Source organism: Protopterus annectens, chromosome 4.part1 (genome assembly GCF_019279795.1).
Source record: "Protopterus annectens isolate FY-2018-M chromosome 4.part1, PAN1.0, whole genome shotgun sequence".
NCBI lineage: Eukaryota > Metazoa > Chordata > Ceratodontiformes > Protopteridae > Protopterus > Protopterus annectens.
Genome location: NC_056734.1, coordinates 433877060 through 433898259, shown reverse-complemented (window position 1 = coordinate 433898259; position 21200 = coordinate 433877060). Strand labels below are relative to the sequence as shown.

The window sequence follows — 21200 nt, the reverse complement described above, 5'->3', positions numbered from 1 at the left end:
TGTAAGCCCAAATTTGTGAGTTTATCTATAATACCCGAGTGGGTATTATAAAACAGTCTCAACAAAATTCTAGTAAACAGACATTTAAGAAGAAGTGGCAAGGGGGTTACAAAAAAGGCTGGAACCTTCCAAAACCAAGGACAGCCTAACTATTCTGAATGACTATTCTAGAGACCTTGTGATCCCCTCCCATTCTGACCCATTTTTTTCTTTTATAAAGTCTGAATTTCCATTTTTCTTTTTGGTGGGTTCTGAAAATCATTCATCAGGGTTACAGATGGCAGTAGGAAGAACTTCCTCCTTTTCAAGGAATTATTCCTCATCCGCCAGATCAGACTCTTTTTTTTTTTTTTTTTTTCACTTATTCTTCACCACATGCTCTCTCAACGAATGATAAATCTAGTTCCACCTTCCCAGGTGGGGAAAGGGTTTTAATTCAGTGATGCTCCTAGTGCCAAAGAAAGAAAATACTTAAGAGTCCAGTTTTGGATCTTTCTTTCCTAAACATGTTTGTGATAGTACCCAAATTCAAAATGTTGTCAGTTCAGAACCTGTTACCTTGCCTTCCTCTTTCAAGTTTCCTGGTAACACTAGACTTAAAAAGATGCTTACCATCACATCCCTATCCATACAGACTTCAGACATTTCTTAAGGTTTTGTGTGTCTTTCTTGACTCCCTCATACAGATTGTATCCCTGGGATGTCAACTAGACATCACAGTTCAGAGAGCTTTTCTTCCACAGAAAAAAATGTAGATCTTTATTTAGATCTGTTTCTTAGGTTTTCCACTCAGACTTTGATCACTGTGAGGGAATATCTCAGGACTTTGTATCTCATGGTATCTATGATTCTCATGATACCACTGGCAAGACTTCACATAAGAAAGATACAGTGGTATCTGAAATCTTTTTGGTCTCAGCATCAACACCCTTTATCTTTTCAAATTCCATTGCTGTGATTTGTCAGAAGAGGAATCTTTGGTGGAGACAACAGATATTCCTAAATCCAGGTCCCTCCTTCTCTCTCCTTGCTCCAAAACAGCCAGTCATCACAGATGCTTTGACATTTGATTGGGAAACAGTTTCAGGAGGGATAAAAGTGCAGGTGGTATGGCACATCAAGGAGAGATGTAAGTACATAAATACCAAAGAGATCCTTGCCTGATCAAGGCACTCAACTCTCTGAACCATCTTTGGCCCCTGTTCAAGTGGTTACATACAATCCCAGAGCCATGTGGTACATCAACAAGCGAGGGGACCCAGGTCATATCCCTTTTGTAGACAAGCCATGTTAACTTGGGATATAGCTTCACAGCACAATCTCACTCTGCAGGCATTCTGTATTCTGTCAGTGCAAAATTGTATGGCAGACAAGCTGAGCAATACCATGGCAGACCCTAATGAATGGAGACTAGATCGGGGGTCTTCCAAGATTTGATCCATCTGTCGAGAGTCCCTCAAGTAGACCTCTTTGCTCCTCTCAGAACAATCAACTGACAAGATTCTACTCCAGGCTTGCATGCAAGAAGGCCTGGAAGACAGATGCCTTTTCTTTTCCTTGGACAGGAATGTTCCTGTATGCTGTTTCACCCTTTCCACTAATATCCGGGGTTCTTCTGAAGATTCAAAGGAACCCCCCCCCCCCAGATCATTGTGGTAACTCTCTTCTGGCCTTGGCAGCCACGGTTTTCACTTATTTTGGAAATGGTTATGGGTAATTATCAGAAGCTTCCTCACAGACTGGATTTACTCATAAAATAACTGGGTGTTTGATATACCCCAACACCAGTCTTCTTCAATGGACTGCCTGGATGATAAGTTCATGATTACTTTTAGGCACCTGTTTACCGAGGATGTACAGCAGGTACTAATGCAGGCAAGAAAGCCTGCTACTAGAAGATCATTTTTTAGCAAATGGAAAACATTTTCTAGTTGGTGCCAACATAAACAGCATCCATTCAAGGTTAGCTGTTCTCTGGATTTATAATATTTGTGTGAGGTACTATCCCATGGCCTTTTTTATTCATCTAGCAAGCTTCTTTTACTGGCCATTTCAGCATGCCTGCCCATGGATCCTCCTCTTTCAATGTAGTCTCATGTCAAAATATTCTTGAAAGGGGTTTTTCATAAGAGGCCTCCAAGAAAACCGGTGGCCCCTTCTTGGTATCTTAATTTTGTGTTAGAGAAGCTAACACTTGCTCCATTTAAACCAGCTATTCTAGCTAACTTGAGATTCTTAAAATGGAAAACAGTTTTATTGTTTTGTCTGACAAGAAGGGTATCTGCTTTGCAAACTCTTATGGTGAGTCATCCCTGTCTCATTTTCCTTAGGGACAGGGATCCTTCGAGGACTAATCCTTTTTTTATGCCTAAAGTGGTATACAAGTCTGCTTCAAGCTAAACTATCCATCTCCACATTTTCTTTCCTGAACCTAAAAATGAGGGAGAAAGGATACATCATACCTTGAATGTCCACAGGCAACTCAGGTACTGTCTTGACAGAACTAAATCTATCAGATCTTTGGGTCAATTGTTCATTTCTTGTGAAGGTAACAAGAAGGGAGAACCTGTGTCAAAACAGACTATGTCCAAATGTTTGTCTAAGGCTATTACCTTTTGTTATACTCACCACAGCAAAACTATTTCAGGCAGAGTCAAAACCAACTCTGTCAGGGATTTAGCCTTGTCTATGGCTTTTTGTAAAGGGTTGGATTCTAGAAGTATTCTAGAAGTTGCTGCTTGGTTCTACATAGTTCACAAAGTACTATAAACTTGATTTCTTCTCTAGGTCCAGATCAAACTTTGCTAGGACTATTCTCCAGGGTTTGCTGGACCTTTCTCCTTCCACCTGCCAAATTTGTTTAATGTACTGTACCCATATAGATAAGGCTACTGCAGCAGTGATCAAAAAGATGAACAGTTGTGTTAAGTTGAACTTAAAAGTAGATGTTCGAATGATCACTGCTGAAGCAGCTGCCCCCTCCCTCCATCCACCTTGTTTTGTGTGTGTGTTTTTTTATGTCAAGGTGTGAACATTTACATTTTTTTTTTATTCCAAGCATTGTCCTTTCAGGGCTCAGCTTCCCTGTTTCTGCTGGAAGGGAAGCTCTGAAGGGCTTCACACCCAACCTTGTCTTTTAGTCAGCTCAGCTTCAGCAGCTTGACAGTTTGGGCACATGAAAGGTGCCTCGAAGCTTTGGAAGCTGGTAGACTGCTATATCCTTGCATGATGTTATCCATATAGCTATGGCTACTGCAGCAGTGATCGTTCAAACATCTCCTGTTATGGTAAGTTCAACTTACACAACTGTACTTTTCCCCTCCTGATCCCTGTTATATTTAAGTGTCATTAAAGCATAAAATAAAGAGTTCTCCCTGTTATCTAATGCTCCTTGTGCTCCACATAGTTGTAGCACTGCCTGGTGGGTAGTGTTCCTCCCAGCCATGTAATTATTCTCCCTGCAAGCAGTTCTGAGTGGAGAGCACACGGCTAATTAGGTTCATAGGTGTTTGCTAGACTAACGACCACAAGGGCCTTTTTAAGCCTAGCCATGCATCCCAAATCTCTGAAAAATTCTGCTATCCTTGATAAATGTAAGCATGGGCCTGTGAGATGAATCATTTACAGGTTATCTGTTTCCAGTAGAGACATAGGTGCCAACACAGGGATGAATTTCTGGTTTCCCATCCAATTGTTCAAGTTGCACTTGAATTGGGTTAGGGAGGAACTCTGCTTCACATGGATGGGGAGCCTGTTCCAAAGACAGGATAGTCTCTGGGATACATACCTATCTCTCCAGCAGGTCCTATTTATATCACAGGCATGGTTTAAGTCTTTAAAATAGGTAATTATGGTACTGTTTGTTTTGTGGATATGCAGGAGGTCCATCAGAGTGGGGTCTGACAAAGTCCTGTATATCAGGCATAGCTCTCCCCTCAAAAGCTTGTAGTTGACAGAATACAGGGATAGGGCCTTGAGGCAGTCTGCATAGGACATATTACTTACACCCTGTATTTTTTAGTGAGGAACCTCTGTGGACATTCCAGTTGTTGGATATGCCTTGTTAGGTACATACCAAAGGGGGTATTGTACTCAATGACTGGTCTGATGAATGCCAAATACAGTGAAACAATGACTTCCTTGGACTTAGATGCCATACCTGTGTTTATAAGTTGAGCAGGATAGAATGATTTCCTCTTTTCCTCACCACTATAGACACATGATGATCAAAGGCTAGATTACTATCTAAGTGTGCCCTAAGTCCCTGACTACTGGGTCAACTCTAAGTGGTGTTTTGTCAATATGATAGTTACTGGGTTCATTCTTGACTTCAAAAAAAAAAAGAGAAAATACATCTGTTTTCCCCATGTTAGCTGGAAACATGCACACCCCCTGAAAAGTGCTAATTTTCCCAATATGTCAGTATTAAAATGTATAAATCTTAATGATAAATTAAAGCTTTTCTATCCAATCAATAACTTTTTAATTTCTTCCATTATTTTTCTCCATTGTCGTATTATACTTTCATATTCTCCAAATTTCATCCTAATGCACTTTTTCTTTTCTAATATAGTATATGCCATTTGTTTTCTTAATTTTACCATATCCCTTACTCTTATTTTGTTTAACTGTAATCCAACTATTTTAACAATGTTTCAATCCTTACTACAATCTCAATCATTCAGACCTTGGTTTTATTCTCAATAACCAAATCATTTGCATATGACCAACACATAGGTATTACAATTCATTTCTCCATCTCACATCTTGCTTATGTCATGCTACAAGTGCTTACTAATATTACTTACTGCACTAATCACCAATGCTAACCAATACATGTTAATTGAACATCTTCAGTTAACTCCTCTATTAATTCTTATTTTCTTCCCATCTATCCATTTACTATAACTTTCACCCAAGATGTTTCATAACACATTCTTATTACAGTCACTACTTCTTCCACAGTCCCATATGCCCCTGACATCTTCCACATTGCCTGATGGCTTACCTTGTAAAATGCTTTTGCTACATCACATTACTAATCTTTCCTCCTTGTTTCTTTCAAAGTCACATCTAACACTTATTTTGCCATCATTAGCATTTCTTTCACCTGTCTTCCTTTTACATAAAAAAAATTCCCTGTAACTTTATACAATACTTTCTACATCCTTTCTTGCATTACTTTCACAAAAAATATAATCTGTATTTCCTGGAGTTATTGACCACATTTTGTATATCTTTTCTTTCATATTTTACCATTCAGATTTAATCACCCCTCCAATATATCTATTTTTCTTCTCTACCTTTCTCCAAGTACTCATTTAATATTTTAATAAACACTATTTTTCGCTTTCATCAGTTTCTTTATAATTGCCAAAACTTAATCCCCCAAGTCCTGGTGCTGATTCCTCCCTTCCTTCCCTTAGTGTTTTTTCCCAATTATTCCATTTTAATTTTTTTCTCATAATCTTTCTTAAAATTTCCAGATATCCTTTTCACCTTCTATTTTTCTCCTTCTCCTGTTTCTTATATTCTGCTTACAAGTTTTTCAACCATATCCATATTTTTTTCTATTTCTATTTTACATTATCTTTTTCATCTAAGATTGCATTTCTCTTCCCTTCCTTTGTTTTAACTTCTTTGGCTTCCCTTCAAGGAGAATTTCCTTGAGTGTCTGTAGCTACCACAAAAAAAGTCATATGGCATAAGGCCAAATGCTTTTCCTTACTCAAAGTCATTGCAAGTGTGATTTCTAAGTGAGCATTAGCTATGATTTACTTTCTAGTGAGACTTCCTTCTTCCTTACGTACGTGTTACCACGGAGTTAATATCTATCTATCTATCTATCTATCTATCTATCTATCTATATGTATATATATCTAAGTTCAGAAATGTGGGGGGGGGTGCATTGGGGCTTGCCCCATGCAATGAACAAGAAAAGAGGAGTTTGTCTTTCAGATATTTATTTTTTTTGTTCTGTTAAACAGTCAACCTTCAGGAAGTTGTTGTTTCATAGTAGAACAAACTTCTTTCCCTGAATAAGTGAAACATCCATTTTTTTCCTTTTAAAAGTAATTTATGGTTATTTCTTTCTTTTTTTTTACTTTTCTCCAATTTTCCATACAATTTTTTCTAATTCATTTATTCCGTCACTATCTTGTTCTGTCTCTTTTTCATACCTCCTCATGGTTTCTTCATATTTCATACACCTCTTCTTTTCATTCTGTTTACACCTTCTAAAAAACATTTTTATACTTTTCCTTGCACACCACCCACAAATATGTTCATTTTTTAATGTGCTCTCATCATTGTGTTCTCTTCATTTTCATTGTTCTTCCTTTATATCATCCTTTTTGCTAGCCATGACAACCTTATTTCTTTTCTTTTCTTTATTATCTCTCGGTGTCATCTCCTATTATAGTCCATAGTGCCATGTAATCTGAAAATTCAGCCATTTCTACCCCACCTCTTCCTTCATATCTTTTGTATATATTAAATAATCTATTTCATGTTAACAAATTCCTCTTCTGTATGTTCATTCCATATTTTCCCTAGTTTTTGACCCTTCACATTTTATTAACGCTTTCATTTTTTATTTTTCTTCTTTCCTTCCTTAAGCTACAGTTAGTCTCCCACCATAACTATTAATATATTTACCATGACATACTTATTTATTTCTTCAAACATTATTTCCCTTCTGACATATCTGTCTATGCATATACCGCTACTAGTCTGACACATATCACATATTACCACCCTTCCAGGTACTACTACTCTAACATCAAATATTTTATTTCCTTCACTTCTTCTAGAAATCCCTGTCCCTGAACATGTCTCATTTCCCACTTGCCATATATATAATCTTCCTTCCCCGCACTGCCTCAATTCTCAGCTCTCTCTTTTCATACTTATACCATTAAGTTGTTGACATACTACTGTTATCATGTTGTGCACTATTTACATTTAATGCCCATGGTCCTATATTATCATTTCCCTTTCTTTATGTCATTCCTGCTTCCAGTTTATATTTTTTTCTTTCTTATCCAAACACTTTTCCAACTGATTTTTCATTATTTTATTCTTGCTTTTCCAGTACCCAACTCTCGCATTCATTATTTCTAATACTTCATACTTATTTTAACTTGTATCTGCAATCTCTCTGTCTGCAAATCATCCTCCACTTTATTTACCCAATTATTTCCAGTATGTTCTACATTTTCTTCTTCACTTATTTCTCCATATCTTCAGTAACATTTTCAACTAATTGCCCCTCAATTACAGCCATTTGTATGACTTTGATTATAGATGTCTGATTGCAATCAAATTAATTAATAAATACATGAATAATGCACATGCATTTATATTCTCACCTCACTGGAGTCAGAATATAGTGTATAACCCACTGCAAGCCCCCCTTCCCACATATGTCTCAACTGCTTAGCTCAAGAATCAGGCATAAGCTAAAAAAATAATGGTGTATGAAGGATCAAGATCAGGGATAGCCATTGCTTTTGTATACATAAACAAACTTGCTGGAATAACAAACAGGATTTGCATTAGCATGTTTTTGAAGGTTATTAAGTTTGAAATTCAAATGTCTGTCATCATTATTTAGTAAATGCAATCTTTATTGATTTGCTAAAAAACACACAAACTTTAAGAGGCACAGACTAAAATATGAGGCAAAAAATCAGATATTCTGCAAAATCAGAGACAGTTGATTTGTTGAGAGCATCTACACCCCTCCCCACACACACAAATGTGACAATCAATTACAAGCAGTTGTATGACTGTGACTGTAACCTCAGATGTTTTTTTTTTTTTTTTGTAGATGTAACTAACTGCAATACAGGAATTTATCTTCTCAAGTCACTACTGTCAAACGCAGAGATCTGAATGTGTAAATTTTCATTAATTCCTCAACTTGTGGGTTTGGATCTGATCCTCAGATATGATTCGGCTGGTTTTTACAGCTCATGGCCTACTACAAACTTTCAAGCTCCTCCCTTACCCATAATGGTACTGTCCACTTCCCAGATCTTGTTTGCCTTCTTCATGTACGGATGTGGTCGTTACAGCTCCTGAGCACTAAAATGAGTTTTTTGCAACAGTTAAGTCTTTTTATCTTTAAAACTCACTTTTCTATCTGGAATTAATACTCTTTATATCCTCCCTTAGCCCTATGCTTTTTCTAGTGTAATTTAATACCATTTCTGGTAGTTTGTGATCCCTCTTTACCATTTTACTGGTAATCTTTACTACCATTGTTGGTAGTCCTTTCCTTTCCTTCCTTCCAAAAAAAAAAAAGTTTATTCTTTACTATTACCTCTTTGATTATGGCTGATAAACCTTCTGAGTTTAAGAAGTGCAAGCAATGTGGGCACAAGCTTCCCTTATCTGATGCACGTGACTCTTGCATATATTGTTTGAGCCCTACCCAATTAGGAGTCCCTTGTGACATTTGCAAGTCATTTAATCCCAGGGCTTTAGTGGATAGCAAAAACAAATTGATTTTGAAGGGACTTCAACCAACTAGTTGTTTTGAATCGCTGTCTGGAGCTCAATCCTCCAAAGCAAACCAGAAACAGTCAAGGAAATGACTTGCTGAACCTTATGGATCTTCCACTACATCATTGGATCCTAGTAAGGAGCCAGCCAAAAAGGTTTCCAAACAGTCTTTTCCAAAGTCCATATCCTTGGATCCAACTACTTTGAATACTAGATCTGTTTCTTTGGATCTGGTTCTCTTACAGCTGAGACAGCTCCCTGGAGCCGATATGTGTCCTCTCTAGACCCGGTCCCCTCTTGGCTACCTTCACCATTTTTAGAGAGGCATCGACACTCAAGATCTTCTTTCATAGCATCTTCTTCCTATTCTTCCAGGAATCTTATAGAGGCAGATGTGGCTAGAATGATGAAGAAGTTTTTCTTGACACAGATTCAGATAGAAGTTCTCCTGGCTCCTACCCATTCGGGTCAGGAAACCTTCATTAGTACTACTCCACTGATCCTGGCTATTTCTCTGATTCATCCTTTGGTTTTGGAGCCCTTGGACCTGAGTCTTCTGGGATTGTCTGTTTCAGATCCAAAGATGGTGGTGTCTTTGGATCTGATTACTTCAATGAATATACCGGCTCCAAAGCTGTTGGGTCCAGATGACTCTCGGAATTGGAGCACTGCTGTCGGTTCCGAGTTGCTAGAGTTGACTCTGAAGCAGTCAGAGCCTGCTCTTCCCTTTGAAGTGTCGGCATTGGACAGCTTGGCTTCATCTTCTGCCTCGGGTGGGCTGCCTTTGGGTCAGAAGAAGACAATGGTCTGGAAACAACATGCCTTCTTGACTCTGTCAATTTCCTTCTCCCTGTGGCATTCTGCCTTTGAGGTGGTAGAGAGAGTTTTCTCTTCCAGGATTCAGACAGCTCCTTCCTCCTTGGATCTTCCTTCTGTTTCCCAGATGTCTTTGTGCCATGAGCCTCATCATTCTACCACACAGGGACAGCCAGCTCAAAGCTTCCAGCTCACCCAACAGGGTATCCTTATTTCTTCAGATACTTCCCTGGAACATCCCACCAAGGAAGTCCCTAGGAAGAGAAAGTGCAAAAGGAGGCACTTAGACTCCCATTAAGAGTCAATCACAGAAGATACTGATTTCAATGAAGGGGATGGGTCCCCAAGATTACCACCTGATGTATCTCCTTTGGAGACATTTTGGAGATCCTTAAGCAAAGAGGTGGTTGGTCTAACGATAACCCTTCCCAAGAGGAATTGGTATTCCTGGAGGCTTTTGAGTCTGGGTCATCTAATTTCTGGGTGACTCTGCCCACCAACAAGCTCACTGAGTTGATCTCCTGGTGAGTGTGGAAGGAACCTGATTCTGTTGAGCCAATCTCCAAGAGACCAGAGAGATCCTGGCACCACCCAAGGATAAAGAGTTTTGAAGCAAGCGAGTACCAGTAGATGCCATTGTCATGGTGGTGGCCACAAAGAAAGAACTCACAGAACAGAGTTGATGTGTTCATCTGTTCATCCCCCTAACAGGGAGTCTAGTGCAATGGGCAGGTTTGGGAAGAGTGTCTATGCTACAGTGACTTTCACTCTTAGGTCTCTGAACTATTTAGTGCACTTTACCAGACTAAAGAGAGATTTGATTAAAGAACTTTCCAAATCCCTCTCTGGAGCAGTAACTGGTGAGGCACAGACTTCTATTGCATCACAGTTGGCTACCCTGCAGTCCATTACTAACTGATCCAGGAGGCTAATTTTGCATGTAGCTGAAGGTACATCAAGCACGGCAGGTTCAGGCATTTCCATTAGGAGGTATGCCTGGATGCATTTATGTTATTTTGTGGAGCCCTTCAAGTCCTCCTTCATCAATGGTCCTTTTGATGAAAATTCATTGTTTGGCCCCAGAGTCAAAGACACACTCTCCAGCTGTGAACAAGATGGTAAGACCCAGTGGGCATACATTTTTTTACCCCTCTAAAATCCTTCTGTAGAAATCAATGAGGTGTTCGGAAGATATGGTTCAGAAAGTCCCAGGGTCCTTTCCATGATCCGAGTGCAGATAGTTTCCCCAGGGGCAGAGGGGGTAATTCTAACAGAAAATGCCTCCCTCTCAGCAGAGGCGGCTCATAGAACCAGGATTCCAGAGATTCTTTCTCTGACAATAACTACCAGTATTCCTGAAAGAAGGCCCAATTGTCCACTTGTGGAGGTACTTGGGGATGTCTATCCCTGAACCAGGAAGCCTGGCTGCACATTACAAAAGATACATGGGTGCAACAGATCCATGAAAAACACTATATAGACCAAGAAATCTTGTGCTGTTTGGAAAAAGAAGCCACTGAGGAAGTGTGAAAATTTAAAGAACAAAATTTAGAGACATTTGAAGGGTATAAAAAAGAAAAATGGACATGGGAAAGAGAGAGAGATCTGATATGGTGCAATATTTATACAAAGGAGAAAGCCAAATTAATCAACACAAAAATATTTGAAAAGAAATATAGGTAAAGGCATCCAGATATGGAAAAATTTCACAAAAACAAAATAAGATCACAAAGAGGGAATGTAGAACAGAAGATTAGTCAAGTAGAAGTTAAAAAAATAGAAACTGAAGTTATGGAATATTTGGGAAGTGAAGGAGTCAGTGTAGAAAGTCTAACACAGGTCATTTCACAGCATGATGGAACAACTAGTCTCCAAAGTAAGGAGAAACAATAGGGGCAGGAGACATCTAAAGAAGAAATATGGACATGGGAAAGAAAAAGAGATTTAATATTGTGCAATATTTATGCAAAGGAGAAAGCAAATCAATGCAAAAAGAGCATCACCAAAGATATTTGAAGAGAAATACAGAGAAAGACATCCAGATATGGAAACTGTTACAATTCAAAATATAAGAAAACAAAGAGAAAAAAATAGAAAAGGGGATTAGTAATGGAGAATTTAAAGAAATAGAAACTGAGGTTATGGATTACCTGCAAAGTGAAGGATTTAGTGTAGAAAACTTAACTCAGATAACAGCACAACAGGATAGAGCAATGGACACCCTGATTAAAGAGAAACCAGTAGAGCAGGAAGCATCTAATCAGTTGACATATGAAGATACTTTGGAGTCTCCCACAGGAAACCAGTACAAAGGTTCAGCTGGAACTATACAGCAAGGGAAAGAACAGGAAACTGTGGCATCTCTGACACATTCAATGTCATGCAGTGATAGGCCAGAGAGTTCCCATATAAAAGAGCAATGGATGACATAGGGTGAAACCGAAGAGAACATGGCATAGGAAGAAGCTCTGGAACTTTCTATAGAATGCCCGCAGGAAATGGTGAACAAAGAATGTGCCCTCAGTTTAGAAGAAAATGATCTAAGAGAAGAGTTACTTGATTTAATAGAGATGGATAGACATATTAAGATCAATGAAAGAAACAGACTGCAGAAGGTCAGTAAAACACAAAAAGTTAGAAGTTTGATAAAACAAATGACCAAAGTAATTAGGACTGTCCATAGAGATACATGTGATATAACGGAAGTAAATAGGATACATTACTGTGCAGCCAAATTAATAACAGTCCTACCACAAGAACCCAGGGTAGTAAGGCAAAGGACAGGGATAAATCGAATGCCATCATGGAAGTATCGAAAAGAGAAAACTCAGGGGCTGCTCATACTATAGGACTGCACCCCCCCCACCTGTAGAAAAAAAAAGACAAGAATAAAAATGAAAAAGAGTCCACCCACCTGTAGAAAGAAACCAGAAAAAAATTGCGAGTCCTGGACCTCCATGCATGGAGTTCCGGGTACTCAGAACTCAGACTGCTGAGTTAGGCAGTCTGGATAGGGAAGAAAGGGATCTCCACCCTGCCAGCCCAGAAGTCTGTGCAGTGATTACTGCAAGGTCACTGGACTGCATCAGTTCACATAGGGAAGTCAGGGAGCTCTGCCCTGCCAGCCCAGTGTGTGTGTGTGTGTGTGTGTGTGTGTGTGTGTGTGTGTGTGTTTGTGTGTGAAATGCCCCAGTTGCTACATGGTGGTGGTTAGAGAACACTCAGGCTTGAACCCTGTATCTTGGGTGCAGATAGTAAGGGCCTGAATTCCCTACCCACCACCATCTGTAAAAAATTTGCAGACTTTTGCATTATATTTGTTCTGTTCCTCATAAAATCTGTGGTTTCTGTATGTTTGTTGTTTCTAGCAAAGTCAGTAGTGCAGTGATGCACTGGTAGCATTGTTGCCTGACAGCTACAAGTTCTCTGGTTTGATTCTTGGCTGGGGTGCTTTCTGTGTGAAGTCTGCATGTCTTCCCATCTTACAAAGACATGTGTCTGGAGTGTTTCTCCCTGCTCTGCTGAAAATTGGCTTTTGTTCCAAGTCAAATTAATAACAGTCCTACCACAAGAAATAACAGGCATTTGAATTTCAGACTTCATATTCTTCAGAAAGTACATGGCCTTTTATTCTAGCAATTTCCTAAGTTTATAACATGGATATTTGAAATTTGTCCTTATTTTTGGGACTGTATTCCCCCATTACTGGCTTTGTCCAGGTTTTTTGTGCTAAGGTTGAGAGCTATGGTGAGAACTGAATTCACTGAATATGTTTGGGGGCTGTATTCCCCCATTACTGGCTTTGTCCATGTGTTTTGTGCTAAGAGATTGACAGCTATGGTGAGAACTGAATTCACTAAATAGTAGTCATTTAAGTTTCAATCTTCCTCTCTTTCACAAAACAGCTGATTTGACATAGTGGTATGTTGCTCTGATTGTTTTGCACAGGGTTCCCCTGGGTTCAAGACTTGGCAGTGAAATATATGGTGGTAACACAGCATTTTATTGTAGCAACTTTCGAACATTATACAAGCAATGTTTAAAATGTGTCCCTGGTTTTTTGGGATTTTGTCCCCCCTTCACAATAAATTTTGGCTTTTTCCAGATTTCTTGTGCTGCAAAGTTCAGAGATACAGCGGAATGTTGAATAAATTTTACAAGGAGCTGAGAGCTGCAGGGGAACAAAAGTTTACTACTGCTTATGGAGATTCTACTTGCATTGTTAATAGCACAACAGGTAATGTATTTGCATTTGATGCAGAAGGCTGTGGGTTCTACTCCCACAGTAGGTAGATGAATTGATGGTACAGTACTGTGTTGTAAATGGGGTGGATGCTGCTGTCCTTTTTGGCAAAGATACCTGGTAACTATGAACCTGTTATCAGTTTGCCATCCGTTCCCTACTGTGATATTACTAGCTTATCATTTTTTTAATGCAACATGGGCAATTTATTCCTCAAGGGCAACAACCACTTTATTTGTAGATGAAACAATGACATATAAAGTTGTTTGCTAGCAGCAACCTCTTCATTAGTTACAGATGTCTTTAATGTGGAATTTAGATGACTTTTACTTTAGAGATTGTGCATATTTACTGATACTGGTGGACTGTAGAAGTTTGAGTAGACTTTTATGATGGAAATGTAAGTTTGAGTAGACTTTTATGATGGAAATGTTCTGAATTGGGCAGTTTTGTCATTATTGGTGCATGCATTTTGTTTCATTGTTTACTGGAAAAATATTCAAAACAATACATTTAAAATGCCGTCTAACAACTCTACTGTATTGTACAAGGAATATAATTGAATACAATCAGGAAGGTGTATCAGAGGGCATGTGTATGTTTCGTGTTCAAGGGGCCTATGATTTGAAAACAGCCCAAAGTTAATCTTTATCTGCCACTGGCAAAATGTATTTTCTTTGAATGTGGGTTTCAATGCTGTTTCAATGAATGTGAGTTTCAAGGGCAGAGAAGTTTTAATGCTAAGTCTATTTTCATTGTGAGACTGCATTGCTTTGTTTAGCAGATATCTATTAGGGTCTGTGCTGTAAAATGCAAAATAAAACTTTCAAATGAAATCCAAATCATTGCAGAAGTAAAGCAGTATGCACATTACAGTGTTTGTGATAAATGGGGCAAAATAACCAAGGAATGGGACATTGGAATGGCTGCAGGGGGGAGGCTCCATTCAACCATGAGTTTGTGAGGGGGGGAAGGGTAGCAAACTCAGATAGCCCCGGCTGAACTATACCACTCAACTGTCTAGACTTTTGCAGAATGAATAGATTTTTGCTTCTTATTTTTGGTTTGTTCCTTGTGGTTTTATGGCAAATCATTTAGGAATGAAGTCACTAAATAATGACAGACATTGAGTTTCAGACATTATAACCTTCAGAAAAATGCATGCTAAAGCAGGACCTGTTATTCTATCAACTGTCTTAAGTTTACACAAGAGAAATTTTTAGTACTGTTTGTATGTTTCTCCAATATATTAATTTGGCCTTGTCCAAATTTCCTGCATTAAGAGGTTGAGAGGTACGTGCAAATAAATTGCTTTATAGAATTAGGAATATCCAAACCTCACAACTGTCCCCAATTTTGGCTCAAAATGTTGCTCTCCCCCTAATAACCTCTCCGCAAAATGGCAATTTTTGAAAGAAAACGTGGAGGGTTTACAATTTTAAATAACTGTAATGATCAGAGTTATAGATTACTTTTATTTCAGAAATGCATGTAGATGCTCTTATTTTGTCAGCTGCTCAAGTTAACAATACTAACTTTAAAAATGTGTCCCTTCTTTGACTGGTTCCCAGCTGTATTGTGTGGCAATTTTATATTTTTGCATCACATTTTTTGTCTGTTTTTCATAAAATTGTGGTTTTCTGCCAAATTAATGGCAAATCATTAAAGATTGAAGTTAGAAAATAATGACAGACATTTGAGTTTCAGATTTCATACCCTTCAGAAATTTCATACTAATGCAAGACCTACTACTATTCTATTATCTTTCTAAGTTTATAAGAGCAATATTTAAAAATTGTCCTTATTTTTGGGCCTGTGTCCCACTTCTATGTATGGCTTTGTCCAGATTTCTTGCTCTGAGGTTGAGAGGTTTGAGTGTCAGAGCCATCACCATCAGCCAGAGACATTTCAAATTGTGACATACTTGTTGCACCCCACTCCCCCATGTAGTGACTCTGGATGTGTCCATGCAAGGCAAGGAGCAGTTATGCAGTGTAAGGGTGCAGAGTATTCCCCCATCCAAGGTAGACACAAGTACGATAGTGGCTTTTCATCTGTCCTTGATTTTGCAGAATGTTCTGGTTTTCTGTCATATTTTTATACTGTTGATTTATGCTTCTTATTATTCAGAAAATGCATGCTGTCGCAGTCCCTGTTGCTTTGTGTTTAAGTAGCAATGCTTTAATGACCATCGGGTAAGCTTGTCTGAGATTGTAAGATGCAAGTAACCTTTAATAAGCATACTGTTAAATAATTACCAACACTGAAAGCCTTTTTGTTGTTGCCATGCAGAGAATATTTACATAACTAGATAATGTACAAGCCTTAGGTATTGAAATGCGTATGACAGTATTTGTAATAAAGGACAGGATTACAATATTTTCAGAAGCTCATTACATTTGTTGGAGACTTGCAGTCATCTTTTGTTGGGGACTTGCAGTCATCTTTGCAGGCTTTACCCGTACACTAAACAAAATGCCAATCTATCATGTGTGGTCCATAACCTGTGCAGTAATCCTTTAAGCAATTTATCTTGAGCTTGTTTCTTGTTTGCTGTTCATTTTTTACTTTGACCATGTTTCCCCATGAAACAAGTAGATAGCTGTTGTCAGGCAGCAGGTCTTTTCTGGATAAGAAACATTTTTACTTTCAGCATTTTACTTGGTACTTTTATAAAGCTGAATATTAGTTATAATTAGAGCTGCAGTGCAAGGAGGAGCTTTTTTTTATACTTGATTTTGACTAGTATTCCAGTAATGCATTTAAAAAAAGTAATTTATTTTTTCATGCCTCACAACCTTTTTGTTTCCATCTAGATATTAAGGAAGCTGTCATGCAGCCAATGCATTGAAATATTTTTTTCTTCTACGCTTCATTTTGTCTTGATTGGACTCTCGTAATGACTGTTTGGCACCCAGGGCAGCGTATTTAATTAAAGTTCCAGTTGTTGTGTTTTTAAGCATAGCTCCACCCCTTTCTAGTTGGCCACACTTCTTCCCATTGGCCCCACCCATTCAGCTGTCTCCTGCAGCCCTCCTTTAATTTGAAGTCACCAGCTGCCACTGAGAAAACTATAAAGCAATTAAAACAAGAAGTGTCACTGTTAGAAGAGCATAGACGACAGATCAACAAAAATACTCAGAAAGATAGACATGATAAAAGCAATGCACAATATTATAATGGATCAAGATTTATCATGCACTATCACAAATAATAAACTAAAAATATCAGCACAGGCAGAAATATTTAGAAGATACATATATAAATATCAAGGAAAAGTACAAAATATCAATTTATTGATGACCCAAAAAGTTTTATATAAAATTGGGACACAAGAGAAAAGGAATTGAAAGACCACCAAAACAAAGAAGAAATGGATAGATTTTGGAGAAATATTTATGAAGAACCTGTGGAACATGATAAAGATGCTAAATGGATAGAAGACATAAAAGAAAGAATAAGAAGTTCAAATGTACAGGATATAAAATGGGATGAAGTAACGGCCAGAGAGATTGAAACAATGTTAAGAAAAGCCTCTAACTGGAAAACCCCAGGCTCAGATGCAATAGCTAACTTCTAGCTAAAAGTATTTACATCTTTGCATGAAGATTATTTAGCCATGATTAAGAACTAATTATATGCCCGAACAGACACTAGCCGGGCTAACAACAGGAAAAAGCAATGATCCCACTTAAGACTGAACCTGCAAGCTACCCTAAAAACTATAGACCAATAACTTGCCTTCCAACGATATATAAACTATACACTGGAATTGATGCTGACAAAAATTTATAGTCATATATAAGAAAACTCAATTTGGCAGTAGAACAAAAGGATAATAAAATAAAGATGTATGGAACAAAGGATGTTGTTAAATAAAGTCATAGTGGAGAAATGTAAAAAGGGGAAGAATCTAAGTAGGCCATGGATAGATTACAAAAAGGCATTTGACAGTATCCCATATTCATGGATAAAAGAGTACTTATGAATGTATAAGATACACCCTACACTGATAAACCACATCACAGTGACCCTGAAACAGTGGCAAACCACTTTGCAGTTAAGCCATGATAAAGGACAAATTATTATTCCAGAGATAAAAATCCAAAGGGAGATATTCCAGGGTGACTCTCTGTCACCACTGCTCTTTTGCCTTGCCCTTAACACATTAAGCTGTCTGTTTAACATATTAGGTCATGTCTATAATTTGTCTCCCAGAAGGCAACAAAGTGTAAAGACTTCTCATCTTCTCTTTGTCGATGATTTAATACTGTATAGCTCATCAGATGAGGAACTGAGAGCACAACCTTCCCTGTAACTAGTTTAGTGCAGATACAGATTTACTGTATCCAGGACTGTTTGTAAGCTTCTGTGCCCCCAAGCCTTCTAGCTTATCAGTGGGAGTGGTAAGCACTAGGTAGCCTATCTACAACAAGATCCAGATACATATTCTTAGTTTTAGCACTTGAACATGCTTATCCGTGCTCAGCACTTGTTCAGAACTTGCTGTAAGCACTAAATAAACTACAAATTACTACAGCACTCACCCTTCCTCATTACCTAGAGGAAAACAGTGTTGGTACTTACTTTTCTGACTTACTTAGAGAAAAACAGCTCCTGTATTGGAAAACAGTTTTTTATTCAGGCATGTCCAAGGGCCAGCTTCCAGTGTTCTCTCCTCTCTATCTGATGAATCTGGGCATCTTGGGGCAATGTAGCAGTTGTCTCATGTACACAGACAACCCTCTCCTCCTACCACTCAATACTACAACTTGTGAGAGATGCACTTATCTAGCCAAACTGGAGGTAAAGCTCTCTCCAACCAAGAATGAACTTGATAGTCAAGAGGAGAAGGTAAACACTTGCACCACACCACACTCATCACATAGTCCCACTAAATCTACACCACCAAAATCCACACATAGAAACACAAAAACATTCACGGAAGCTCTCAATAATAATCTGCTCAAGCAACACAGACCTCCAAAGCAGAAACGCAAGCAACCTCCCACCACCAACACAACCAAATGACACATAGCCCACTGACCCAGTGTGCCACTCAACGACAGCCCATAAGGCAAAACAACTTACCCAACACACTAGTCATAGGTGACTCTATAGTCAGGTACACTGATGTCCCACTCACCAGGCTAAACAAGGAGAAGGTCACTGTCAGATGCCTGTCAGGTGCCAGGATCCGCCACATAACCCATGCACTCAGGTCACTCCACAACAATTACAAATATGACTCTGTCATTGTTCATGTTGGGGTGAATGACTTGAGACATACCTCCCTGGACTACATGAAAAGAGACATGGAAGAGCTCTCAGACCATGTGGCCCAGGCAGGTATGATCTTAGTCCTGAGTAGCATCCTGCCTTCGCCCAGAATGATACCACAGTATAAGGACAAAATGATTGACTTCAACAATTGGCTAATCTTCTGGTGTCATTCAAAGGGGATCCAGTATCTGTCTGCCTGGGATGACATGATCGACAAACCACGATGCTTTGCCAGAGATAGTCTGCACCTGTCGCCCTTGGGATTCCGATTACAGGCCAAGGCCCTTGCCACCCCTATAGTGCCTTTTTTAGGCAAGGTTCAAATGACAAAACCACCAATGTGACAAACACAAACATGCAAAATCTAAGGGTAATGCTACTCAATGCTAGAAGTCTAAACCTCAAAATGCACTCCCTCGAGGCACTCCTAAAAATGGAGAACATCGATATCTGTGCAGTAACCCAGACCTGGTTCAAGGCTCCAGAGAGCACCCTGGCAATACCAGGCTACAACTCTTACCACATTTTTTGGTCATCAAACCAGGACCGAAACATGAAAGGAGGAGGCGTGTCCATATTCACCAAGGACATTCACACCTCCAGGCTAGTCGCCCAACATAATGCATCTAAAATTCTCCAGGTGCAACTGGCACTAGGTAAGGCTGCAGTCCAAATTGTAGCTTGCTACAGATCCCCCACCATGTCCCAAGAGTCCCACCACACCTTTCTAAACATATTGGAAAATATTAAGATACAACCAAACACCCTAATACTGGGTGATTTCAACTACCCCACAATTAACTGGGAAAACTACTTGGGTACCAACACCTTCACACAATGTTTCATGGAATTCATTAATTCCAACTCCCTTGACCAACTAATTCATAGTCCCACCAAGGGCTCAAATATCCTAGATCTGGTCATTACCAACATGGGAAATAGATGCTCCACACCAGTGCTCACCCCCTCGTTGGTCAGGTCTGACCATAAACTAATCACCCTTGACATCCACAATCCATCCCCACCCCCCAGTAAGGAAACAACTTTTAAAAATTTCACCAAAGCCGACTTCATGCTACTCAAGTCAGAAGTGACAAACTTCACGACACCCATGCAGAAGGGAACTGAATGTTCAATGGCTGAATCCTACACTAAGGCACTGTACAAGCACATACACTCGTGCATGAGTCGTGCCATCCCTAACAGAACAAAGATGCTCTCCTCCAAAAAAAGGAAGCCAATCTGGAGGTCCCCAGCCATAAACAAAATATACAACAGAAGGAATAAACCGTTGCAGAAAATAAAAAATATCCCAAGATGTAAAAAACTCCATTACCAGCCTTAGCAAAAAGCTGAGATCCCTCATAAAATCCTCCAAAGCTAGTTACGAAAGTAGAATTGCCAAAGACTCCAAAGACAACCACAAGGCATTCTATACATATGTCAAAAATCTAACTGGCAATGCTCAGATTTGCTCTGAGCTACAACAGAATGGCATTAAATGTACTGATCCCAAGGATATCGCCAATATCCTGGCAGATCGATTCAGTGCCAATTTCACCTCCCCTCACCCCCTAAATGGCCCATCCCAATACCGGAAGATTGCCAAACTCCAGTTATCACAGCCACACAGGTAAAAAACGCACTCTCCAAAGCTAAAAATACAGCATTCATGGGACCAGATGATATCTCAGGCTGTGTACTACATGAACTACAAAATGAACTGACACCTCACCTAAGCATCATGTTCAACCACAGCCTCACCTCAGGCTTCATGCCCACTGAATGGCACACAGCTACAGTCATCCCGCTACACAAGGGGGGATCCACCCTGGATCCTGGGAACTACTGCCCCATCAGTCTGACGAGCCTAGTCTGCAAGGCCATGGAACACATTTATGATGGAACTTATAAACAAGGACATTGGCAACCTTCAACCATTGGACCCCACCCAATTCGGGTTCATGAAGGGACGATCCTGTCTCCTCAACCTGATTGAGTTCTTTGAATCAGTCTCTAGAGCTGTGGACTAGGGTAAGGTGGTCCACACAGCCTATCTGGACCTTGCCAAGGCCTTTGATACGATCCCCCACTCTGGAATCATAGATAAACTTACCAAGCTGGGCATTAATCTCTACATCACTCGATGGGTTGCCAATTGGCTTACTGATAGAACACACACTGTAAAAATATCCAATTCCAGATCCAGCTCCAGACAAGTGGAGTACCTCAGGTTTCAGTCCTGGGACCACTCTTGTTTGGCATCTACTTCTCTGAAGTACAGGCCAGCACTAAGGGACTCTGGCAAACAAAGTTTGCAGATGACTGCAAACTGGGAGCCATTATCAAT

The 21200-nt window shown here is 39.3% G+C and overlaps 1 protein-coding gene across 1 annotated transcript in view; it reads left to right on the top strand.

Moving 5' to 3' along the window:
• LOC122801219 (guanylate cyclase soluble subunit beta-2-like) overlaps positions 1 to 21200 on the top strand; it is a 475593-nt gene that overhangs the window by 440726 nt on the left and 13667 nt on the right. The window contains exon 15 of the mRNA XM_044070773.1: positions 8754 to 9527. Coding sequence (XP_043926708.1) covers positions 8754 to 9527 — 774 coding nt within the window. The remainder of the gene's footprint in view (positions 1 to 8753; positions 9528 to 21200) is intronic.